The 21,249-nt window shown below is 52.9% G+C and overlaps 2 protein-coding genes across 5 annotated transcripts; one reads left to right on the forward strand and one right to left on the reverse strand.

Moving 5' to 3' along the window:
* Positions 1-69: 69 nt before the first annotated feature.
* On the reverse strand, positions 70-13,264 carry TRAP1 (TNF receptor associated protein 1). 3 transcript variants are annotated; one of them, XM_077317180.1, is made up of 17 exons: positions 13,146-13,264; positions 12,558-12,640; positions 12,285-12,425; positions 10,987-11,058; positions 10,530-10,690; positions 9,590-9,699; positions 8,756-8,829; positions 7,635-7,790; positions 6,338-6,458; positions 6,161-6,230; positions 4,056-4,203; positions 3,728-3,913; positions 3,143-3,281; positions 1,923-2,005; positions 1,154-1,299; positions 931-1,003; positions 70-517 (listed from the first exon to the last, which is right to left on the reverse strand). In XM_077317180.1, the coding sequence occupies exons 1-17, from the start codon at positions 13,162-13,164 to the stop codon at positions 416-418; spliced, it is 1,884 nt and encodes a 627-aa protein (XP_077173295.1). In that variant the 5' UTR covers positions 13,165-13,264; the 3' UTR covers positions 70-415. The 3 variants fall into 3 exon arrangements, with proteins under 3 accessions (XP_077173295.1, XP_077173294.1, XP_077173293.1); XM_077317179.1 differs by lacking the exon at positions 13,146-13,264 and adding an exon at positions 12,821-13,111 and having other exon boundaries at positions 1,923-2,002; XM_077317178.1 differs by lacking the exon at positions 13,146-13,264 and adding an exon at positions 12,821-13,111.
* On the forward strand, positions 13,219-19,525 carry FAM234A (family with sequence similarity 234 member A). Of its 2 annotated transcripts, none has more exons than XM_077317181.1 (11): positions 13,219-13,504; positions 13,739-13,861; positions 15,109-15,288; positions 15,843-15,973; positions 16,251-16,383; positions 16,531-16,672; positions 17,065-17,208; positions 17,637-17,715; positions 17,878-18,030; positions 18,500-18,602; positions 18,707-19,525. In XM_077317181.1, the coding sequence occupies exons 1-11, from the start codon at positions 13,219-13,221 to the stop codon at positions 18,916-18,918; spliced, it is 1,686 nt and encodes a 561-aa protein (XP_077173296.1). In that variant the 3' UTR covers positions 18,919-19,525. The 2 variants fall into 2 exon arrangements, with proteins under 2 accessions (XP_077173296.1, XP_077173298.1); XM_077317183.1 differs by having other exon boundaries at positions 13,219-13,497; positions 13,738-13,861.
* Positions 19,526-21,249: the final 1,724 nt, after the last annotated feature.

Raw genomic sequence — 21,249 nt, forward strand, 5'->3', positions numbered from 1 at the left:
GACCTGCTCCGTGGATGAAAAGCAGGTTCTAGTTTTCTCTTAAGTCAAGGAAAATTGAGATCTCAGAACTGAAATTAAGGACTTTATTAAATATAATAATAATAATAACAATGAGTGCTGGAGGGCTGGTGCTCATGCACAGAACCCCAAAGAAAGAAACACGCACCCCAAACAAGCCCTCCCTCCCTCAGAGACCCTAACTCAGCAACTGTTAGGGGCCAAGCCCGCTTCTCTCCAGCTGGTTGGTTGCTTGCTTGTAAGGAAGTCCCCATTTTCAGCACAGGGGGAATGATGGGAGCACCAGAAACAGGATACCAGCAGTCAGCTCCCCATTTCCTGAGTATAAGTTGGATTTCCCAGTATCACATGAAGATGCAGGTATGTCCTCAGACAGTGCTGCTTCTCCCATGGTCACTCAGAACTTCTCCAGGGCTTTAGTGAGGAGGGTGTTCAGTCGATTCACAATGGGCCTGGGATCATCATTCAATCCCGCAGCTATCATTGCATTGTCATAGATCTGCAGCCAAGGGAGAGAAAGGGTTCAATGCATGGTCAGGCTAAGGGCTGCTCTGAGTGGCATCTGTAAGGAGACTAGGTGGCGGGAGCCATTAGGGAAGCCATCTCAAAGGGACCAACTAGTGCTCTCTATGGGAGCCCCTACCCTCTTCTGGCCACACCTACAGAAAGTCACTGGAAGATTCTTTCTCTTAGGGAGGGAGGACTGTGTACCTGGCTGGGACCATGGCACATGAGGATGAACAACCACTGAGCCCTGAGCAGCAGCTGCAGACCCTCAGCTTAATGTGCCACAGGGCTGCCCCCCCAACCTATGTAGGCACCATCTTCTGTGCACCTGAAAGCACCGTGACACAACCACTCAACTCTGCCAAGTGGACTGTTCAGACCTTAGCTTGCTCTGCTGCACCTCACCTGGTCAAGCAGCATCTGGGCCAGATCCGGGTAGGTGGTCCGTAGCTGGCTGAGTTTCTTGATCAGAGGGTGCCTGGAAGAGATAGGGTGAGAAGGAACTGCTTAGTCTTCTCCTCCCTCCTGCAAGCCTGGTCACTTGCAAGTCTTGTTCCGACAGATGGAAGACGGGGTGGATGAGGTTGGGTTCCCAGCCGCGAAGGCTTAGCTCCTCTGCCATTTTTACCCCGTATTTATCTCCAGTGTTGGCTGCAGGATCTGGGCACGCTCTTCGCTGGTCTTTGCCAACTGTTGCATGCGCAGGAAGTGGCGGGCAGCACCCATCTCCAGCACAGTGATCATGGCTGGGTGCGTGTCCAGCCGTGGTGTCACCTGAAGAAAAGCCACATGGAAAGATGATGCCATTTCCTTTTCAAGTAACCTCTTTAACCAACTGCACTACTTTGCAAAGGCTGCCTCTGCTCTGAAGCTAGGGGAGAGTCCTGTTCAACACCATGCTCTCCGCTTCCTCACCGTGTCCGCAGGGCTTGCCCCATGGCTCTTTGCCTGGAGATCACCCTACAACTTGACCTTAGAGATAAAGATTCTAGAGTGAAGGAATTATTTGGAATACAACAATGTATACTCCAGGCCCATATCCAGTCACCTGCAAGCAGTGTGCCATGCTTGGTTTTTCTCCATGAAGACAAGAAGGACTACATTTGTTGAGAAGGAGGGGGGGTTGACCCTTATGGAGCCTCCCTTCACGGCTGCAACAGGAGCCCGAAGGTGTCAAAGCAAGATAGCACTGCATTGAGCAGAGGGCTGGACTAAATGGCCTGGATGGCCTCTTCCATCTTAAATTCACATAGACATTTCAATTATACATGGTAATAAACACTTTGGGGGGGTTGATGTGAGCAGACCTTACCCCTCCCCATTGTCAGCAAACATCCTGCCATTATCCATTGCTCATAATGCCCAACTTCCACTCTCCCCAGCACACTTCCTCTTGCCTTGATAGCAGTCACCCGTGACCCCAGAGCATTCCTCATCCAGGCCAGGAGACCCTCCACGTCCTGTGAACTCAGGTGTTCTGCTGCAAGAGAAGGAGGGAAACACAGAAACACATGATTGTCTCAAAAGGAAGAGAGCTTAAGCTACAAAATCCAATATTGAAATCTCTAACATATAGATCATTGTTAGATCTATTGTATTGGTGCAACCCTCTTCTGAATATTATTCTCCCCACCAGGCTGAACTTGGGGGGAAGTCTGGTAATTACTATCAGAATTGTGACCACCGCCGCTTATATGTTATATGTGACTTGTTGTTGATGTTAATTGATGTTTTTATGGGGATTTTATTGTATTTTAACTGTTTATGTTGTAAACCTGAGACCTATTTGGAGAAGGGCGGTCTAAACAAAATAATAATAATAATAATAATAATAATAATAATAATAATAATAATAATAATAATAATAATAATAATAATAATAATAAATAATACTTGGGTTTTGTTCAGAAATGTGAAGGCTCTGGAGGAGTTGTGGGGGGAGAAATAATTGTGGGAAACCAGTGTCTCAAGGCAACCTTTCAAGTTTTTCTGATGGAAAATAGAGAAATTTGGGGAATACTGGAGGGGGAGATCTTCTCTTTTAGAATGAGTGAAATGTTTTTAAAGACAAACTGGGCATACATGAACAAATCTTAAACTCAGAGGAAACCTCTGAACAGTTAATAGAGAACAGACCTCACTAAAACCAGATATCACAAATTAGCATAGGATACATCAGCTTGTAGATCTGCATTTGGAAAATTATAACTAAACTTTCACAAATATGTCAAATCTTAAGTTCAAAATGATGCACTTCATGCTGTCAAAGCAGTACACTAGCTTAGGTTTGACAGGACAGTACGTGACATGGAAAACCGAGTTTTCTTCACACCTTCAATATTTCCAGCCGTATCACCCATCTGGTGTTGGTGGCCTCTCCCCTGTTTTCAGAGACTGCCTAGCCCAGTGTCAGGAAGACTCTATTTTTGGAGGTCAAACAGGAGGGTCCAGGACGCTTTGTGCAAGAAGGAAGTCTACCCTCTTTGCTTCTTTGAGCACCTCTCTTAACTGCTCTCGGGGCAAGCCCACGCTGAGGCTCCAGCACCTCAGCCGGCAGTCTGCCCAAAAGCCGTTTCCATGGCTCAGCCAGAAGCTCTCGGGCAGCCTTGGAGCATACCTGCATGGTTCTCCTCAAACTTCTCTTCCTTGTAGTGGTCCACCACAATATCCGTTTCCACTGATATCAGTTTCTTTTTATCAAACTCCCGCAGGTGGAGGAGCGTCAGTTCGTCAAACTGCTCGTAGCAGAACAGCACCTGGACCAACAGAGGAAAATCTTGCCTCTGAAAAGCCCCCCAAAGAAGCCAGCTATCCCCAGCGCTGTGTCCTCACACCTCCTCTCCGTGCAAGTACCGTCACAAGCCTTTGGAGAAGTGAGGGGCATAAATCCAACCATAAATGAAATAAATACTGGCCAAGCCCCCTGGCCCCAGCTCGTCCGGGAAAGCTCCATCAGTCCTCAGGGGAAAAGTTCTCCAGAATGAAGTGCTGCTTGCAAGCTATCAGGGTGGGGCCTGTACCCCACAGTAGGGGCCCTGACAGGCAGCAGGGGATGGCCCCAAATCCATGACGCAGAGCAGGGACTTTCTTGTTGCAAGTGCCAGCTCTCTCTCACATACACAAATGCATGCACATGCTGTGTGTTTCTTGGACTCTCCCCACACACGCACACACAAAGCACCTCCCCGTTTGGCCTGCTCACCTCTGCATCCTTCTTCTTCATGGCCTCATAGTATGGAGAAGCTTCAGCCAGATGACGGTTGGGGGCACACAGATAGTAGATGTTCCTGCTGCCAGCTGGCATGCGGCTGGCATACTCCGCCAGGCTGGTCAGCTGGCCAGCAGGCAGGACTGAGGACTCATACCGCAGAAGCTTGGCTATGTCCTCCTGGGAAAGGAGACAGTGTTAGACCAGCCCAGGCTCTGAACCGGACCTGTTTCAACACCTTTTTCCCACGGTGCCCAGTGGCAAAGGCCCAGCAAACGCAGAGTACAGCCCCACCACCACCACGTGGCCAGGCTGGGCACACCTTGACTTCTTGTTCCGCCACTGTGACAATTCCCTCACGGATGAAGAGACCATAATCCTCAAAGAACTTGGCGTATTTCTTTGGGTCCTTCTTGCTCTGGGTAACAAAGAAGTTTGTCAGTCGCCTCTGCAAGACCTCTCGGAGCTTCCTGCCAAAGAAAAGCCACCGCTGAAAAAGGGCAGCTGCATCTGGACTGAGGGGCCCACCGGTCCAGTTGCAGGGGGCGGGAAAGAACGGTTTGAGTTCTGTTCTTGAACTAAGGCTGCCCCAAGATGTCACAGTAAGGGGCGCTATATAAATGGATGAATAACTGATGAATACATAAAAAACAAATAAACTAGCAAACTGGACCGAAAACCTTCAGACTTTATCCTTTAGTGAAAAAAGAAATAATCTTTACTATGGAAAATATTAAGTACAGGCATGCGAAAAGCAACCCTATGGTTACTTGGAAAACAAATGTTAGGAATCAAAATCCCAGACGTTGCTTCATCATAATTTGGAAGTGATACTTCAAAAACAAATCAGGTCTCAGGTTCTTGTCTCGTGGCTTTCAGAGATAATCAAGTAAAACCAACCTACACACACTCAGAAACCTCACCTGGCCTTCTTCTGAGGCTGCTTACCAGAGCAATGCATTTTTATAGCAAAATTTTCCTCAAAATCTCTTCCGTTTTAATCATGAGATTACTATCTAGATAAAGTCTTCACTAAGCATGAGACGAAATCGGCCATAATCTTCTCGAAACTAAGGCCTGGATTTCTACCTTCAAATATTGGCTAAAACTGCATTTTAGGGTTCGATCAGATAGTCTATTGGCCTGTTTATTGAGAGACTCTTTCAAATTTAAATGGTTCTCTACCATCCTGACTACACTCCAACAAATTGGCATTGACTACAATTACATCTCTGAATGAATCTTCCATTATGTGCCAAATTGAACAAAGGCTCCTTGATCAGGAATTCCAAAAAGTCCATCTTACTGTTCCGGCAATTTGCTCTCCCTGTGCTCTTGGTCTCCAAGTGAAGCATGGGATAATGCCGGCTTACTTCTTTAACTTGGCAAATCCCCTTTATCGCAGAGCATTTTTGCTTGCCTTTCCATTCAAAGTATTACAAGGAAGATTTGCCAAGATTCCTTTTGAAAATAGACTATGTCCCTGTGAGTTAAACACCCCTGACACCATGCAACATATCTTACTAGATTGTCCCTTGTTTATTGTCCAGCGAAGGAACGTTATACCTCTTATACCCAAATGGAGAAATCATTCAAAAGACCTGATCTGCCAATTTTTGTTGAGCGATAAGGATGCCAATGTCACCTTTATTACAGCTGAATTATTATCTTCAGTTTTTAAACTTATACTGCTTGATGTATCCTGACTATCTCTGTTCATTTTGCTAAACTGCTTTATGCCAATAAAGGTATTGTGCGTGCATGAGGCGATTAACAAGCGCAGGTGAACTCATCACCAGATGCAGATGTGTCATTTGGGTTATGTCCTTGTTCTCTTTTCTACAGCAAGGCCAGTTGATGCCAACTGAACTCTTAATCACTAATGAAAGGCAGTTACCTTTTTTGTACCACTTTAATTGTCAAAGACGGAAGTAAGCGTATGCAAGCACCAAGAATCTGCTGACAAAGATTGCATGAACTCACAAGGAACATGCATGATGGGGGGGGCCACTCCAAGACTGCTCCAGTTACAGCCAAGAGACCCACCAGCCAAGAGCCTAGGACCACACAGGGGAGCAGCGAAAGAAGAGCTAAAGAAACGCACGTGAGTGTGAGAAATGTACTGGAAAACTACTTTAACTAATACGTTTTTAACTGAATGGTGAACTAGAAGTGTTGCAGAGACAGACAAAGCTACCTGACCCTGGATCACACCCACAATCTATCGAGATCCATCTGACTGGCAGCCAGTTTCCAGGGTCCCAGGCAGAAAACAGTCCTTCACATCTCCTGCTACCTGGTCCTTTCATCTGGAGTAGTCAGGGATCGAACCTGGGACCTTCTGCAGGCCAAGCAGGAAACTCTATTACTGAGTAATGGCTCCTCCCTGAGAAGTACTACTACACCGGGAACAAACAGCATCCTCACCTGAGGAGGGCGCTCTCCTGAAGTAGCTCCCGGCTGAGGTTCAAGGGGACATCCTCGCTGTCCACCACCCCTATGGGAAAAGAGGGCATTGCAGAGGAGGGGGTCAGCTGCAGGGACAGGAGAACAGAGCCTACGAACCACCCTTGACCCAGATTTCTAATGGCTGGGCCTGGCTACCTTTGAGGAAGCGCAGCCATTTGGGCAAGATGTCCGTGGCCTTGGTCAGGATCAGGACTTTGCGACTGTACAGGGCCACACTGGAGTCCAGCTCTCGGCTGATGTCGAGCATAGAGGGTTTCTGTACAGGTCAAAAAAAGAGAAGAATGCTGCAGGTGAAGCCAGGAAGATGCTGTGTGCCCCCCCCCCTTCTTTGACACCCTTCCTCCTGCCAGCCACCAGTATTCCAGGTAGGGCAGTCTGAAATGACCGGCCAAATCCTCTCTTTTCACCACTACTGACCACGGGCAGAGCTATCCTCTACTTTTAACTTGCCCCCATATATTACCAATAAGAATGTTTTGCCATTATTTCGGTGTTTTTTGCCGTCAGAATGAGTACAGGCACCAAATCAAAAGTTTAGCTTCAGAAGAAGTGATATCTTCACTGTACTGATTCAACCACCATGAGACAGGAAAGGAAGAGGCCTAACAAGTGCATTGCCTTCTATCTTTTTTCATCTAAGCCTTAAAACCATCACTGAACAGGGCCTGGGCAGCAACACGGACAACACCAAGAGGACTCTGGAACACAGGAGCACGTGAGGCTCCCTTCCCAGTGGTTGGGAAACAGGAAGCTCTCGAGAGGCAGCTGAGTGCTCCAGGCAGGCTACACTGCAGAGAACTCCAGTGGGAGGGCACTGAGAAGACTGCTCCTCCCTGCGATGAGGCTGCGGAAGGGAGGGTGAGCTTCCTGCAAGGATAGGACTCTTCTGTCTTGCCACTGGAACGGTACTGTCGGGGGAGGGGGGGGAGGAGGGGGGCTGCACCCTTGTCCAGGAAAATCTGCTCACCCACAAAACACTGAGGGCCACCCACCCCCACCACAAGCCTTACCAGGGGAACCAAACTTGTGATGAGGCCCAGAGAGTAAGGCCATTTTCTCTGCTCTCTGCTCCTTTTAGGGGATTGGATGCGGAGCAGCTGCCTCTTACGACGGGGCACCTACTGAGCTAGCAGTGACTAAAGTTGTAGGCCTGACCTTCACTGTGCACATAGTTAGGTCCCTGAACCTGCCAGGACTCAAGGAAGGAAGGGTCCTGGGCTGCCAGGCATGCATTCCTCCATTTGCTCCGCTGATCCTTGCGTGTCTCGAGTTTGACTGATTGAGCTACACTTCAGGATTTATGCAACCATTCAGAGTCAGACATATTGTTTTAACTTTAGAGAGGCCTGAACTGGTTAAAGAGGAGAAAAAGGCACCAGAAGGAAGTCGTCCCTGTCCCTGTCCCATCCCCCCGCTCTGCCCCTCTGTTCACCATTTCTGGCACATAGAAGATGCTGCAGATGTTGAGCGGGGCATCAGTCTTATAGTGGAGAACGTAGCGGGGCTCGTCGTAGGCCTGGGCAATGAAGCGGTAGAACTCTCTGTGCTGCTCTTCTCCAACGTCCTTGGGGTCCATCATCCAGAGAGCCTGGCACAAACACAGCAGGATTGGGCCTCGACGCCAGCCCACCACCCTCTCGGCTGACAGAGACAAGGCAAATTCGAGGCCACGGGACCACAGGGAAGCTGCCCTCACCCTCCTCCCAGACATGGATGCCAAATCTCAAATTTAATAATCAGGATCATTGGGGCAGCCCCATTAGAGGCACGGAAGGGACCCACAGCCATGGAAACAGGCATCGTGAGGACCAGAAGCTGCTGCGTAGGCAGGGGATGAGGGCCCTGGGGTGAAGGCCTTAAAAGGCCTGCCTTCCTTCTCCCCATGCCTGGCTCTCAGCCAAAGGTGCCTACCTAAGGCAGCTGGCAAAGAAAACCCACATCAAAGCCCCAAAATGGATTTAAATGCACAAATTTAAAAATTTTACTTTATAAAAACATTAACTTGGTTTAAAACAAAGTCAGAGACTAATGCAATGCAACAGGGAAAGAGTCCAAGCAGGTCTACCCAGAAGTAATTCCCTTTTTTTCCTTCCAGTCAGCTCATTCTCATGAAACTGTTCCTGCAGTACCAGCCAAAATGTTCTTAATGCCGAATCCGAGGGAGCCTCTTAGGAGAGCTTCCATTAGAATAAATCTCGGGTGACACATTTTGGCCAACTGTTCTTGTCTTGTGCATAGTAGTGCAAAATCCTCTGAGGAAACTGGCAGCCCTAGCCTGGCCAGCCCAGTAAGTGCAACACCTGATTCGGAACAGCAGCACCAATCAAGAACTCAAACTGTGACAGAAGAGGCCAACAAGATGCCGGCGACTCACCCGGCCTCTATACAGCAGCTACCAACTGGGAAAGCCCTTCACATGCACCTGTTGGTTAGGTGTATTACTCCTGCATTTCGACGGGAGAAGGGTTGTTCGGGAGCAAGATTAGCACCGGGAAGCTCCCTATGCAGTGACTTTCCATGCAGAACCCCACAGATGCCCGGCCTTCCACTTACCTGCATGGCGTTGGTGCGTTTCCCATTGAGGTAGAGTGGAAAGCTGATGAAGTTGCTGTATTTGGTGATGACCGCTAAGAGGGGAGGGCAGTGAGAAATTTGCTCAATGACCGTTTCCACAGAAGGAACGAGCAAGCCCACTGCTTGTCCTCACCATATCCTCACTATATCCATTCTGGGTATATAGTAATAATAATTTTAAAAATATATATTCTTAGCCCACCCAGTGTTGGTCAGTGCAGGGAACAACACTAAAACTTCACAAAAAGTCAAACACTTCAGTCCTTGCCTCTGCCTGGTGGAATGAGCTCCCAGAAGAGCTGAGAGCCCCGAGAGAGCTTACTGGGTTCCAGGCTTACGGCTGAGGTCAGGCTAAAGGCTGGGGAAATTACGATCAGGTCCCCCAACATATCCCCCCCTGGGGGCTGACCATCGCCCAGCAATATGAGCAAATTCACACCTGGGAACAGAAGTGTTGAGGTGTCCAGGGTTTTATTAGAGACAAGAATGGAGGCCGCCATCTGTGATGCAGTTGGTGATATGTATTGGCTGGTCTGGGGGGCGGGGCGGTATATAAATTTAATACATAATACATAACTAAGGCATGCAGTGGCCAGGGAAGGATCTAGTCAAGCAGGGGGGCAGGGGCAGGCTGAGAGCTCACAGTTATGAAGAGCAGCCTGTTCCACACAAATGGCGCCACAGGTCTAAGAGACAAGGGCAGCTGCTGATTAGGCTTGCTGTCAAAGCCCCCCCCCCCCACCACTCCAACCGTCCGTCAAGTGCTACAAAATCAGATATTGCTCCCCCAAAAGGAAACTCCTGCTTACTCACACTGGACTCGCTCCTCAATAGCAAACTCCTTGCAATCTTCCTTGAGATGAAGAATTATTTTGGTCCCAGTTCGGACTCCAGAGGCTTCTGATATCTCAAACATTCCTGAACTGGGAACAGAAGGCCACATTGAGGGTGCCAGGAATGGCCTCCCTTGTCCTGACTACCATCACTTGGAGACTGGAGGCAGGCCAGGAGCCTCCTGAATAGCTAAGGGCATCCCAGGACAAAAACCCCAACTGTAATTATTCTCAGGATCAAGCCCTCTTTTGGTGTCACCCTCTCTGAGCTATATTTCCTTTTCTACTGTGCAGACCATGTGCCAGCCCCCACTCACTACATTTGAGAACAGTGATCTTGCACCAATTATTCTCCTATATTAGCCCAGCCAAATGGTTTCAAATACGCTTCAAGCACAAAAGTCCTCCATTCCAGATTCTCTCTTAAAAAACAACAACACTGCTGTTATGAAGCAAGGGTTACAAGTCAGTTTCCTTTGAGGTCGAGTGTAGGGGGGGAGAAAAATCTCGTGCCACAGGGGCTCACAGAGATACCTTCAATAACATGCTAATGACCTTCTATTGCTGTGAGTGTGGCGTGACATCTGTGGCCTCAGTGCAGGCACTGAAAATGCATGGCATGAAACCGGACATATACACCCCAGCACAGAACCGGTGGGACCAGTGTCCCAGTCTGCGAAAGGACTTATGCTTGGCCATCCCTTCCCATTGGTTCAGCTGCAAATGGGAAAAGATAACAGGTCACATCTGCAGACAAATCCAAGCCTTACCCCAGGTCGACCAAGTCAGGGGGCGGGGAGGCGGGGGAATAGTTAGTTGCTTCAGTTTTGGACAGGTTTTAAGAAAGGTCCTGCTGATGCTGCTCCCAGCCACATCCTGCATGCTCTCTGCCCCACCCACCCCCACCCCCGTACTCTTACCCATCAGAACACCAGTAGCAGCCGAGGGCGCCTGGCTGTGCGGACTGTGAGAACACTTCCACCTTATCTGCCACCATAAAGGCAGAGTAGAAGCCCACCCCAAACTGGCCGATGATCTTACTGCCGGCCTCCTCCTTGTTCTGAAGAACTTCCAGGAAAGCCTGGGGAAGCAAAGACATACCTGCTGTTGGTCCCCATGTTCTCAGCAACTCTCCCCTACCCTACCAAGGTTTCCCAGAACAATCAAACTGCTTCTCTAGCAGATGGGGTAGAGGGAAAAGTACAGGACATGGCCCAAAGTCTGTTCAGCCAGCCTTATCCAGAAAGCAGACTGAGACTCTCTGTACAACAGCAGCCACTGCTGCCAAGGCCTATGAAGGCTGCTGGAAAAGCCCACCCCAGAGGGCTCTGCTAATCTTCAGAAGCCCCAAACAGCCTCCTCCCCCTCCCCTTTTACCTTGGAGCCTGACCTTGCGATGGTGCCAAGATTAGAAATAAGCTCCTCTTGAGTCATCCCAATGCCTGTGTCCTGCAAACAAATCACAGACAAAGTTAATTTTAGTGGAGTGGGGAAGGTGGGGAGGAATTATCTTCTGCAGGAGAACCAAATCTGTGAAATACTTGCAACTTAGTTGTGTGAAAGGTGCTAGAGAAAGAGCAGTGCAAAGCAGAGCTGCAAACAAAAGATTTCCCTTGGCTCCTAGCAGGAGTTTCTACAGGGCTCCTTCCCGTGCAAGCCATATTCCTCCAGGCTTATGGTCGAGGCCCACACTAACACACACTGAACAGCTAGCCTCGCTGTTGGAGAAGGAGAAGAAATTAGAAGATCATCCCCCCTGTCTGCGTCTTTTAGAGGAATTGACTATGTATGTCGATAGTTTCAAAGGCTTAAACTGCATGCTAATTTTACTGATCTCCCCCCACGCCCCGAGCATTCGGAAGAGTGGGCTACGAAAAAAACAATGTTGTTCTTACTATTATTATTCATGGGAGTCATCAGTGTGGGTATCATGTGAGCTCAGCTGTACAGGGATGTGACCGTGCTATAACACAGCACACCCAAGGACGCCCCTCAACACCATTGCCATGAGAAGCACTGGGGACTGGTCAACGCTTGACAATTTCACTGAGGCCCGGGGGGGGAGGGGGTAGTCTTTTGCCAAGGCACGTAGGCACTGCTGCCTGATCCCCTGCTCCACTTGCTTTCCTGCTGGTGCCCCTGACTTCCCACCACCCAGCAGCAGCTGCGCAGTGCTATGCTGAGGGGGCGACCCAGCCATGGCAGCCGCCGGACAGCACCAAAGGTGAGAAGGCGGCAGAGTGGCAGGGCACTCCAGAGGCAGCAGTCAGGGAGGAGGAGGAGCCGCGGCCCAGTACCAACTGATCCATGGACCGGGGGTTGGGGACCACTGCCCTAAAGGCAAGCGATGGAGAACAGCTCATAAAATGTCTGCCAGTTCTCCCTGGAGAAAGTCTGCCCTATTAACTCCCTGCCACTTCAGGAACCCACGATGAGAGCTGATTATGCTCAGCATCCCTAAATGAAAAACAAGCAGATTTCACCCATATAAAGAGAGGGACACAAAAAAGGCCTAGGCAAACCCCACAATGTTACCCAAATGTGTGACCTTTATGTGACAGCTGAACCACTTTTTCTGGCAGAAGAGTGTGGGGTGGAAGAAAGCTCTGAGGAAAAGTGGCCACAATCATCACAGGAAAATAAGAATCCCCAGCCCGCTACTTCTGCAGTGAGACCTGGATGATGAGTGTTCCCCTCTCGGGATCTGTCTGGAGATGGATTTCTAGGTCTGGCAGGACTTTCCCTTCAGAAATCAGCTGGTGACGCATCTTCTCCAGGGCATCACTGCCATTGGAGATCAGCTCCCGAATAAACACCTGAAAGGGGGAACAAATTGGGCAATAGAAAGCAACAGCAAAGCATTCTACACACACAAAGATGTTGGCCACACTATCCATTTTCCTCGGGTGGGCAGAGGGACTCCCCACAAACACCCCGGACTGGCCTACCTCCTTCTCTGAGTAAAGGGAACGGGCTACAATGTCCAGCAGCTTCTTGGTCTCGGCCTGGAACTCGTAACTGGCAGCAGCGCCTGTGAGGAGCAAAAAGAGGGGTGGGGGTGGGTCAGAGGCCCGCTCTGGAGGGAGGCTGGGGAGGGAACCAGCGCCAGAGAGACCACCCCCCAAGGCAGCCCCTTCCTCCGGGGCGGCGGAGAGGAGGGAGAGGCCGGGTCGCCTTCGTCCCCTGCCTGCCTGCCTGCCTTGCGGCTGACCTCGGACGCTCTCCGTGGCCCCGATGAGCGTGTGCCGCGCGGCCTCCGCCTCCTGCTTGGCCTCGCCGCTCTCGGCCGCCCGTGTGCTGAAGCGGCGCGGGCCGGCGGGCCAGGGCAGGGCGGGCGGGCGCGTCGTCCGCGGCCTCCCCCGCGCGGGCCCTGCGGGAGCGCCGAAGGGGCGGGCGGCTCCGCCGTTCCCCGGCCGCCCCGCCGCCCCCCCGAGCCCGTCGCGGAGCAATCGCAGGAGGCAGCGCGCGCCCCGCACCCGCAGCGCCGCCATCTTGGCCCCCGTCGCGCGTCCTCTGACGTCACCCGCGCGACTCACCCGGCGAGCGATAGCGCATGCGCGCCCTGCGGAACGGCCCTCCCGCGACTCCCGGGCCTGACCCGGCCCCGCGATGGGCGAGGAGGGCGGCGAGGGGGGCGGCGGCGGCGGCGGCGAGGAGGGGGGCCGGGAGGTGGAGGCCGAGATCCGCCCGCTGAAGAAGGGCGGCGGGGAGCGGGCCGGGGCCGCCAAGGGCGGGCGCCTGCTGCAGCGGTGGCGGACGGGCGCCTTCTTCCTGTCGCTCTTCCTGTGCCTGTCGGTGGTCTTCGCCTTCTCCTTCGTCATCCCCTGCCCGGTCCGGCCCGTCTCGCAGAGGGCCTGGAGCAGAGCCTTCGCCGCCGCCGCCGCCGCCGCCGCCGGTGGGTGAGGCAGGGGAGGGGTCGCTAGGCAGTCGGGAGGGGGGGGGGTCCGCCACCACCCCCGAAGCCGCAGCTAGCCGCCGGAGGCTGACCAGGATACCCTGCTGCCCTTCTCAGTTCCCGCACCCCGGTCGTGGACAAGAAGCCGCTCTCCGAACCGCACCTCCCACAAACCAACCCACAAGCGGCAGGGAGGCCCTCTGGGTGACGCACCCTTTGGCTCTTTCTTTGCAGCCCCCTACAAATTCCTGGAAGCAAAAGATGTGGACCAGGACAGAGTGCAGGACATACTCTTCGCCTTCCAAGCCTCTGATGGTATTCACAACAGCAGCACAAACAGGTCCTGCGCTGGAGAAGGTAAGGGGGGGCGGTGCTGAGGGGGTGTGAAGAAAGGGGCTTCTTCTGGGGATGCAAGGGTTTACCTCCTTTCCCCTCATTCAAGGTTGGAGGGAGAATCAGTCACACCACCGCCAATTCTCTTGAAGTTCCACAGGATGCGATTCTCTCCCCATCTTCATGTGCCCTCTTGCCCAGCTAGTCTCCATCTCCTGATGGATGATCAGCCAGATGACATTCTGAGCACATTGGTTTGGAAGCAGTGACCAAGTGGCCCAAAACAAGACTGAACTATTAAACTGAACTATCCCAAGATGGAGGTCCTGTGGCTGGGGAAGAAAGAGCCAGATCAGGAAGCACACCTTCCCAGACTGGTCAGGTTACAGCTCACAGTTGCGCAGTCAGCCAGGAACCTAGGAGTGATCTTTGATGACTCCTTAATAATGGAGGTTCAGGTCATGAAGGTAGCACAGCAGGGTTTTTTCCACCTGTTCTAGGTAAGGCTACTAGTACCCTACCTGGCCCCAGAACATCTAGCCACCATGATCCATTCAATGGTTGCCTCCAGACTTGACTTTGTTAACTCACTCTCTGTGGGCCTACCCTTGACTCTGCTCTAGAAATTACAGCTGGTTCAAAATGCCCAGGTTCTCAAACAAATATCATGCAGAGCTCACATAAAACCTGTTATGCAGCTTCCAGTCCAGTTCTGGATCCAGTTTGGGGTTTTGGTGTTAACCTTTAAGGCCTTAGGCGGGCTGAGCACTGTGTATCTGAGGGACCGCTTTTCTGTATATGTTCCCCAGAGAGCACTATGGTAAGGGAACACCAACTGTTTGAGGATCCTTGGCCCTTAAGAGATATGCTTGGTCTTGACCTAAGCCAGGGTCTTCTCAGCCCTGGTGCCTGCCTGGTGGAATAAACACCCTAAGGGCCTGTAAGACAGAGCTCTTCCACCAGGTTTGTGCTTGAGGCCGACCAAAAAATCTCCTCTCCCCGTCCTTTCCTGCTGTTCTCCTAACTCCTTGCAAAACAGTTGCTTTGCGTAATATCAACATGCCAGAACCCCCAGCAATTTGTAATCCTTTATACTTTTATCACGGTGTATCGTATATTGTTTTAAGTGACCTGTCTTTTTGCTGATCTGCACCACCCCCAGAGGACAATATACAATTCAAACCATAAAGAGACTGTGTGGCTGAGGGGAGAGGCAGGGCCACGTTTGGGGTGCTGCCACTGGCGCTGAGTGCACACTCCTCTTTCCCCAGGCTTCCCGTCGCCCTGTGCCTTCATCACAGCCGTCTCAGGCACTAACGGCAGCACGCTCTGGGAGGTGCCTGTGGCTGAAAACCTCCACTTCATGGACTGCTCCTTCGACTATGGTGATTCCCAAGGCTGCCTCATCCTCGGGAACCCAGCCTCTCTGGCTGCCCTTGACTTAGAGACAGGTAGGCGGGAAAGAAGCACCAATGTCTGTCCCAACAGAAGGGGCCAGGATCTCTCCAGACCCATGAGGGGCTCTTCCACTTCTTTGAAAAATCCTCCACCTCACTGGGGGGGGGGGGAAGCCGGTTCTTTTGGGCCACCAGCTCAGCAGATATCCCTACAAAGTGGCAGCCCACACCAGAGATGATCTGGATGTGACTGGTAGATCCAGTCGTTATTTTTCTCCTACTGTCAGGATTAGAGCTTGTTTTATGGGCAGGCTGATATCGTAATGCCTGACTCTGTCATTGCCATCCTGCCCGTCCCGATAAGCAAAGCCGAAAGCACAAAAACACCCCTGTCCAGCCAAGGGGTTCCAGAAGTGCAGCCACTGGGGCCCTAGAAGGTGCTTGATGCAGCAGCTAAGGGAGTTGCAGAGTTGTCCATCCATTATGACAGCCCCAATGTGCTATGGGTGGAGTTAACCTTTGAGCCCCTGCCACCCTCAGAAGAGAGCTCCCTTCCTCCATCACAGGCATGTTCCGAACTGGTGTCGCTTTCTCCATTGCCCCGGCAGGCAAGACATTATGGAGAGTGACACCCCACCTGGGAACAAATTCTACGATGCTCACTCCCTTGCTGATGATCCCGGATATCGATGGGGATCGTGTGCCAGATCTCTTGGCCTTTGCTGCCGCAGGAGAGGAGGTGAGGCTTGCTGGAGCTACAGAGAGGTCAGCCAGTGAGCTGCAGGCCAGGACATTGGCTTGGACCTTGCTGGGCCCTGAACGTGCAAGTTGCCCAGTTCTGGTCAAAGGCAGGTGGAAGAAGGGAAGCCTTTTTGGTGCCTCGGTGAATTCCTGCAGTCACTGATGGACTGTTTAGTCAAAACCTCTCTCTGCCAACTTGTGGTCTCCATGGTGGCAAAAGCAAAAAGCACCAGCATATATATAAACATTAATGTATACGTGCGTGTCCTCTGCAGGTCCAGTGTGGCTTCTACTCTGGAGTGTCGGGCAAGGAGATTGGATCCAGCGGAAGGCTGCATCTGCCAGGGAGGCGGGGCCACCTCATGCAGGTCACCAAGACAGGTGCCCACTATGTGCTTTTCTACACAGGTGAGTTGGGAAGCCCACATTTTGCTGCTGTGGAAAGGATGCAGGGGGCTGAGCGGTCAGCTGGGAAGCCATTGGAGGGTGCCTGGCAGGGGCCCAGCCTCTCGTGACGAGTGGATGGCTCATTCTTCCACCTTTCCCTTGGCTCAGCAAACGCATTGTATGGCTACTCCTTGAAGCAGCTCTACACCCTGGTCGCTGGGTCTGAGGGCCATGGAGGGACCAGCCTCAAGGAGGACCCCCAGTGGTATACGGTCATCGATGAGGCCACACATCACGTGCCCGTGCTCAGGTACACACAAACACACACACACACACACACCGGCCTTCTACAGCCCCTGCCCTGAAAGCCTGACAGCAACAAGCGTACCGAAGAGCAGGATGAAGCAGGGCTTGTGGCAGAGGCGGGGAGAAGGGCTTGAAGGCCAGTTATTGATGAGGGGGGTAGACGGGGGGGCAGGCAGCCTTTGGCTGGGAACGCCCCTGCCTGACTCATGTCTTAGTGACAATGCTCCCCAGGCAGTTACTGGGGAGGATGCCCCCAATGACTACATGAGTGCAGTGGAGCACCAAAAGCCCCTTGCACCTGTGGAAGGCAGCCTGTGTTCACTTTCATGGGGGTCTGCACAGTCACAGGTATAATGGAAGGCTGGCCAATGTCTGTTGCTTCTCTCTACCCTCCAGCTCTGGAGAAATCCACTACTTGATGAAGGTGCCAGGAAGGTCAGGGACGGACATTTTGATTGTGAGATCGGCCACTCTGGAGCTGCTAGATGGACAACGCCTAGGCTCCATGTGGGCCAGAGATGGAATGCCCCCCATCCAGAGGTAATGCCGGTCCTGCAAGGAGGGAGGGAGGGTGGCATCAGGCAGGTCTTTCTTTAGAGGTCTACACTGTAATGTGTTCGTATCCACTCATCAAGCAAATCCCCTTGCAATGGAGAATGGGGTGGATGGGTCAGGAGGCAAAGGAAGGCCCACTGTTTTGAACATCAGCAGATCCTTGCTGGGTCAGACCAGGAAGGGTGAATCTAGCCCAGCATCCTGTCTCGGCAGTTCCTCAGGAGGGCCAACATGATACAGAGGTCAAGGTTGGAGGGACCCCTCTGCTGACTTCCCTCCCTATTCGAGTCCTGCTCTTTGCTTCCTGGCATTGCACCATTTTTAAAATCCATGACAGGTGAGCTTGCTGGGGACTCTTTGGTGAGGGACGTTATCAGAAAACGAACCCTCCGCTCCTTTTGTCCCTCTCGCAGGGAGCCAGTGCTTGGATCCTTTGCACCTGATGAGGTTGATATTGTTGTTGAAGGCACAGCTGCACCCAACAGAAAGAAGGTTTGTGGAGTTGGGGTCGTCGCTAGGATCCAGGTGGCCATACTGCAGGCCAGATGCTGAGGGAGGAATCTTGGCACTTCTGTCTGGGGCCTCCTGTGGCCTCCTTTGCCCTGCAGCATCCCGTGCCTGGCTGGGGCCTGAGGCGCTCCTTCTGTTTCGTAGATCTTGATTGTGGAGGGTAGATCTGGAGACCTGAAATGGGAGCTGGAGCTTCTCTCGGGAGTGGGGACTCCTGGCCCGGCCACGCTGCCCACCGCCGACCACCGGTCCCTCTTCCTCTTCTGGGGCAACTACCAGCCAGGCCAGAATGAAACCGTGAGTGTGTTCTGGGCCAGCCTGCCCTGCCAGGGGTTCTTTTCTTGCAGTGCCTGGGGGAGGGAGGGCAGGGGGAGCGTACATAGCAGCACCACTCTTTGAGGTTGCGGGGAATTCTGGTCCCCCCACTCATCTCCTTTTGGCAGACGTCCTTCCCCAACTGTGTTTTGGCTTTAGAGGAAAGAATATTATGAACTACCAGAAGCATGATAGATGTAGTCAAAAAATGATTGCAGTGAACATGTATGTTCAGGGGAAGAGGGTATTAGAAACCAACGTTTGTTCATTTATGGGAACAGAATGATGCAAACTTCTGTACAGGCAAATCCTCAGTGTAAAATGAAACCCAAAAGTACATTGTAGGGAAATGCATAAAAGAGGTTTGAGAGAAGTGTTGGCTTTGCTCTGGCCTTTAGCTGCTGGCCTCCCTTTGGGGCCCAAGGCCACCCTTCTTCATCTTTCTCTGCAGGGGTCAGAAGGGGCCTCCCAGAACCTCTACATGTTCCACCCCTCCTTCCTTAATGTGCTCCTGTGGATGAACAACAGCACAGAAGTCATTCTGGCCTTCAAGGGTAAGCATGCCCATCCACCCGCCCGCCCGCCCTTGCTTTCCCCCTCCCCTCCCCTCCCCAAGCTGGGCAGTGCCGAAACTCATGCGCTTCACTCGGATTTCCAGCGGTGCTCTTTGAGCGGAGCCGCCATGCCTGCTACGTGCTCCTGACAGGACCTGAGCACAGCAGCAGCCCTGGACTGGTGGTGCTGTCCAAACGGAAGCTGAAGGAGGACATGGCTGGCGGTCACGTGATCTGGCTGAACCAGCTCGCCCAGGACACCGAACAGAACATCCGGGACCGCTTCCTCCGAATGAGATACCGCAGCCCCTGGTGAGCACGCCCCAAGGCCTCACATCCAAGCAGGGCGTTTCTAAAGCAGCCACAGGGAAAATGACCATGGTGGAGACTGCAGTGTTGTCCTACCCTGATGCAGAGCCTGGCTGCACTTTCCTGGGGGGAGCAGGGGGGGATCCCCTGCAGGGCTGGCACTAGAAGCATCAGAGGAAGATCTTGCTGCGGCAGTCCACACGTGCTCCCTGCCCTTCTCTGCCGGAGGCTCTGCCTACCCATCTGACTGGGGAGTCCTGGGCCAGGAATGCCTCATATCGACCCTCCCTTGAAGGTGGACTTGGCCTCCAGACCCTGAAACCAGGCGGAAGACTCTGGGCAGGGAGGAGCAGCCAGGGCCTCCCCTCTGATTGGGCCGAGCTGCCAAAAGGGTCAAGTTCTTCCGGGTTTCATCCTCTCCCTCAGCTGTGGCACACGTGACTCTCTCTTCTTCAACAGCTAAGGAACTTTTCCTGGGTTTGGCCTCGATTGGTGCAGCCTTGGGTCATAGACCGTTAACGTATTAATTCCTCTCTCTCTCTCTCTGGTACCTTCCCTGCCTCGGCTGGTCTGACAGTTCTTCTGGTTTCAATAAACCTCTCATTGTGACCCCAGTGGCAGGAAGCCTGTGTCTGTGTCTCAGGAGAGGAACGTGCATGGCGCTCTGGGCCCGGTGACTGGCCCTCCAGAGGAAGTGGTTGGCTGCTGTGTGATGCATGCATGTTCTGGACTGGCTGGGCCCATCCACTGGCTGGTTTGATCCACTAAGGCTCTTAGGAGCACCTGGGACAAGGGAAGCCTGGGCAGGGAAGGATGGGTCGGGGCTTGAGTCTGCCCCATTTTGGGTGTCAAATAGAAGAAGAAGAAGAAGAGTTGGTTCTTATATGCCGCTTTTCCCTACCCGAAGGAGGCTCAAAGCGGCTTACAGTCGCCTTCCCATTCCTCTCCTTCCTAGAGAGTGCTTGCGGCCAAACAGCTCTAGGAGGGTGGGGGCCTGGGGATGAGCCCCTCCCCTGGGATCCCGCCCCTGCCTGAGAAGGTGCCCCCAGAAAGAAGCTCTTGGTATCACAGCAGCAGTTTAGATTAGAGGTGGAGGGGATACATGCAGTGGTTCAGCCTCATGGCTGGAGTACAAGAGAATCTCCTGGCCCAGAGACTGAGCCATCTGCTGCCTGAGGGAGGGAGGGAGGGAGGGAGGGAGGGGGCCGCAGCCATGAGCACTCCATCCCCCAAAACCCACTTGCCCCAGTCCAACCCTCAGTTTCCCTACAGCATCAGGAGAGAGAAAGAGAGAGAGAGAGAGAGAGATCCTCGTGGGAGTGGGGCAGCCTGGACCATGATGATTGCTCTCTTGCTCCGGGCAGGCAAGCTAGGGCCTCTGCTGGGGACAACCCGTGTTGCTGCCCAGAGGTTGCTGGTGGGCAGCAGGCCCCCCTCTCCCCTATTCCTGGAGCATGGGTCGGGGGGGGGGAAGGGGAGTCAGTTAAGACCCCTTCCACCCTGGGATCGCACTGGCAGCAGATCTGAAAGTGCTGCGTGGAGCAGTAGCAGCTCCCTCCCTTGCAGAGGAGGGTGGCGGGGGAGCTGTACGCCTGACAGGGAAGGGGCAGCTGCTGCAGGGAAGAGGCTGCGTCACAGACACGTCCTCTTCAGTGGTATGTGGAGAGCCCCCTGCCCACCCTCAAGGTCAGGCACCATCTGCCAGCTCCCTGCAGAGGCACCACAGTCGCTAAGCCTCTTAAACACAGCCCTGGGAAACCCCGTTAGCCACGGTACTCCCGGGCACAGCCAGACCCAGGAGCGGGGGAAGCAGAGAGGGGGATGCAGGCAATTTCCCAAAGGAGGCCAGTGTACAGGCCCCCCCCCCACCAACACACACACCTGGACCTCCAGGATGCTCTCCCAGGCCTCCCTCCCCCTTCCACCAGGCCTTCATTATGCATACTTCAGGAGGCCAGGGAGCGATCACCCCCCCCCTCCACACACACGGATTAAGGGAGACTGCCGGCCGCTTCGCTGGCACACCCCTTTCCAACAGCAGCTGGGCTGGAGGATCAAACGGCTGTCATTATTTTTAAAAGTTGTGTGTGGGGGGGGGTTAAGAATCCCCTGAGCTTGGGAGGGGAACGAGAGCCTCAGCAGGAAGGGGGAGGAATGCTGTAGACTAAACACCCCCATTGTGCTTTTGCTGCTGGACGTCCTGGAGCGGGGGGGTGAGGGGAGCTGTGGGTCTCATTTCATCCTCCAGCCCAAAATTTCTCCTCGGGCAGGGGGGTAGAGTTTGTCCGTCACTCACCTACGGCCCCCATGAAGGGAAAGGTGGGCTCCTGCTTCGCCC

Source organism: Paroedura picta, chromosome 17, assembly GCF_049243985.1.
Source record: "Paroedura picta isolate Pp20150507F chromosome 17, Ppicta_v3.0, whole genome shotgun sequence".
NCBI lineage: Eukaryota > Metazoa > Chordata > Lepidosauria > Squamata > Gekkonidae > Paroedura > Paroedura picta.